The sequence below is a fragment of the Dipodomys ordii genome, unplaced genomic scaffold (assembly GCF_000151885.1).
Source record: "Dipodomys ordii isolate 6190 unplaced genomic scaffold, Dord_2.0 Scaffold3, whole genome shotgun sequence".
NCBI lineage: Eukaryota > Metazoa > Chordata > Mammalia > Rodentia > Heteromyidae > Dipodomys > Dipodomys ordii.
Genome location: NW_012267219.1, coordinates 1,645,832 through 1,648,976, shown reverse-complemented (window position 1 = coordinate 1,648,976; position 3,145 = coordinate 1,645,832). Strand labels below are relative to the sequence as shown.

At 54.4% G+C, this 3,145-nt stretch overlaps 1 protein-coding gene across 1 annotated transcript in view; it reads left to right on the top strand.

Annotated features, from left to right (window-relative positions):
* Positions 1-6: 6 nt before the first annotated feature.
* Positions 7-3,145, top strand: part of Ankrd52 (ankyrin repeat domain 52) — a 16,670-nt gene continuing 13,531 nt past the window's right edge. The window contains exons 1-5 of the mRNA XM_013022496.1: positions 7-85; positions 428-511; positions 965-1,043; positions 1,244-1,314; positions 2,316-2,516. Of these exons, the coding sequence (XP_012877950.1) occupies positions 59-85; positions 428-511; positions 965-1,043; positions 1,244-1,314; positions 2,316-2,516 (462 nt within the window). The 5' untranslated portion in view covers positions 7-58. The remainder of the gene's footprint in view (positions 86-427; positions 512-964; positions 1,044-1,243; positions 1,315-2,315; positions 2,517-3,145) is intronic.

Here is a 3,145-nt window from a genome sequence, read left to right as displayed (position 1 = left end):
GGTGGAGCCGCCGCCGCCGCCGCCGCGAGCTCGATGCGGACGGAGCCCGGGCCGGGCCATGGGGATCCTCAGCATCACGGACCAGGTCAGCCCTCCTGCCCTTCCCGGCTTCCTCTTTCCACGGCCCGGCGCCACCGCCACGCGAGCTCGGGGATGTGAGGCCTAGGTTGGGCCCGAGCCCGGGGCTCCCGCCCCGCCCCACGCCGCGCTCCCCTCAGCGGATCGGGTTGTCCTTGGTGGCGGGGAGCGGGGAGGGGGGGGCGCCTGGCGTCCGGCGGAGGCGCCGCGGGAATCCGCTGCAGCCTGGAACCCCCAAAGCGGAGCCCCTCCAGCGACGCCCCCCTTTAACCTGGGTGCTTCCCCCACCCCCCACCCCTGGTGCGGCTGTGGCTCCGGCCCGCTCGCTGATTGCCGGTTCTCCCTGCAGCCGCCCCTGGTCCAGGCCATCTTTAGCCGAGATGTGGAGGAAGTGCGTTCCCTCCTCTCGCAGAAGGAGAACATCAATGTGCTGGTGAGTTGGGAGCTGGGAGGAGGATGGCGAGCCCAGAATCCGGGCTCCGGGATTCGGGACCCCTCCCCACCAGTGGGGCGGCTCCGGGTCTCCCGTGCTCCGATGGCACGGGAGACTCTGCTCTTCCTTACCTCGGTGGGAGCCTGCTCAGCGTTTGGCGCTGGTCAGGCTTGGAGCACTGAGTGGCGGGGCTGGGGATGCTCAGAAACAGTGTTCTCTACCGAACCATCGGGGTCTGCAGCGCCCCCACCCCTCCTGGAAGAAGGAGAAGGTGGCCGGTGGCCCCGACTCCACCCTCCAAGGTGCTGGTCTTTCCTTCTCAACACTGGGATTTAGGACGCTGCAGAATCTATGGGAAAAGATTGTGAGGCAGAACCAGGAGCTCTCAGACTTGAGCTGAGACTCGGGATAATTTCTCCCCACAACTGCTCCCCTTTTCTTCTGTATTTCCAGGACCAAGAGAGACGAACCCCATTGCATGCTGCTGCCTACGTAGGCGATGTCCCCATCCTCCAGTTGCTACTGATGTCAGGTGAAAGTGGGGATCAGGAAGGTGTGGCACCTAGAGAGGAGCAGAGAGGAGAGCGCTCCTTGTTCATTTCCAAGGGAATTCTGGTGTTTGGACCAGGCAAAGGGGTTCTACTCCATGCACATTCAGGTCCTACCTGATTACTAGTTTCCTTCCTTCCTCCTCTTCACCTCCCATCAAAATAGGATTGTATATCCCCACAGGTGCTAATGTAAATGCTAAGGACACACTGTGGCTGACCCCTCTTCATCGTGCTGCTGCCTCTCGAAATGAGGTATGAACCTTCCACTTCCTTTCACCCTTCCATAAAGGAGGAGTTGATGAAAGTGGGACTTAGGGGTTAGAAAAACTCGATTCTCTGCCCTACAGACTGTTCTACTCCAGATAGGGTGGAGACCAGACCTAGGCTCCTCCCTCCTATCCCTAGAACTGGCTGGTATGGGGGGCTGAATGCTGCCAGCTGATGTGACGTCAGGGAGAGCTTAACACTGGGCTGGCAGACTGCGGGGGCTCTGCTGCCAGGCCTGAGTGACTCATCCCTCCCTGGGGGGCCACCTTGAGTCTGATACCCCTCTGGGCACTGAGATTTCTTTCCTTATGATGAGGAATAGGAGTAGCGATCTGTTGCATCCTGACCTATCATGCACCATGAAGATTGACTGCACAAGAGCTGAACATATCTCATCAGTGGGGTCTTGTATCCTAGTGTCAGCAACCACAGAGAGGGAAGATGTGACTTCCTCTTCTAGTCGATCACTTCTTTGACTCCAGCTACCAGGGGGCGGGGTAGAGACCAAAAGGAATGGTTAGGAAGGACATTTTAGTCTGAGTTTTGGAGAGGAACTTGTATGTATTTGCTTATGGGGCTAATGGAAATGGTTTTGGTGCCTGTGGGCAGGCTAAGGAAGATAACTTGGGCTGTTAACTTAGCAGGAATATTTCTTTTTTCTTGAAAGTAGGATTGGGATTTGTGGAGCTACTTGGGGTGGATGTATTTGTGAGTATAGATATTTTAAGGGTTAGAGAGTGATACCTGTTGGCTTGAGGAAGAGGACGAGGTGTCTGTTTTCCTCAAGAAAATAAAGGTTTTAAGGTCTAAGGTGATCCAGAAGATGAGAAGTAGGTATGGAAAGGCTAGGTATGTTAGGAAAATGTAGAGATTGTACCAGGAGGTTGGGGCCATATTTGACATTATGACCCATTCCTCCTCCTGCCTCTTCTTGTTTTACCTCCTGTTTCTCCTCTGTCTTCTCTCTTGTCCCTGCCCATCCACAGAAGGTGCTGGGGCTGCTGCTGGCTCATTCAGCTGATGTGAATGCCCGGGACAAGCTGTGGCAGACACCACTGCATGTGGCTGCTGCCAACCGGGCTACCAAGTGTGCTGAGGCTCTGGCACCCTTGTTGAGCAGCCTCAATGTGGCCGACAGGAGTGGGCGCAGTGCGCTGCACCATGCAGTGCACAGTGGACATCTTGAGGTGAGGACCACTGCAACCTAGGCCCAGACTTCCTTGTTCTTGCCTTCCTGTTCACTTTTTTCTGCTTCTGGGTCATTAAGCCTAGCGCAGAAGCAGCTCTGATAACTAAATACTTGGACCCAAACCAGAATGATTTTTTTTTTTTTTTGGCTTGATCTCTGGGCCTATGCACTGTCCCTCAGCTCTTTAGCTCTTCAGCTCAAGGCTAGCGCTCTACCACTTGAACCACACGGCCACTTCTGGTTTTATGGTGGTTTATTGGAGATAAGAGCCTCACTGGACTTTCTGGCCCAGGCTGGCTTTGAACCACAATCCTCAGATCTTAGCCTCTTGAGTAGCTAGGATTACAGGTGTGAGCCACTAGTGCCCAGAAAAAAAATTTTTTGTTTGTTTTGGTTATGAGGATTGAACCCGGGGTTGAAATATATGCTAGACAAATGCTCTACCACTGAGCTATACCGTTAGCCCTTATTTTGAAATTCTTGACTTGAGAATCATGGTTCAAAGCCAGCTCAGATAGGCAAGTTTTTTTGTTTTTTGGGTTTTTTTTTGGGTCCGGTCGTGGGCCTGAACTCTGAGCCTGGGCACTGTCCCTCAGCTCTTCAGCTCAAGGTTAGCGCTCTACCACT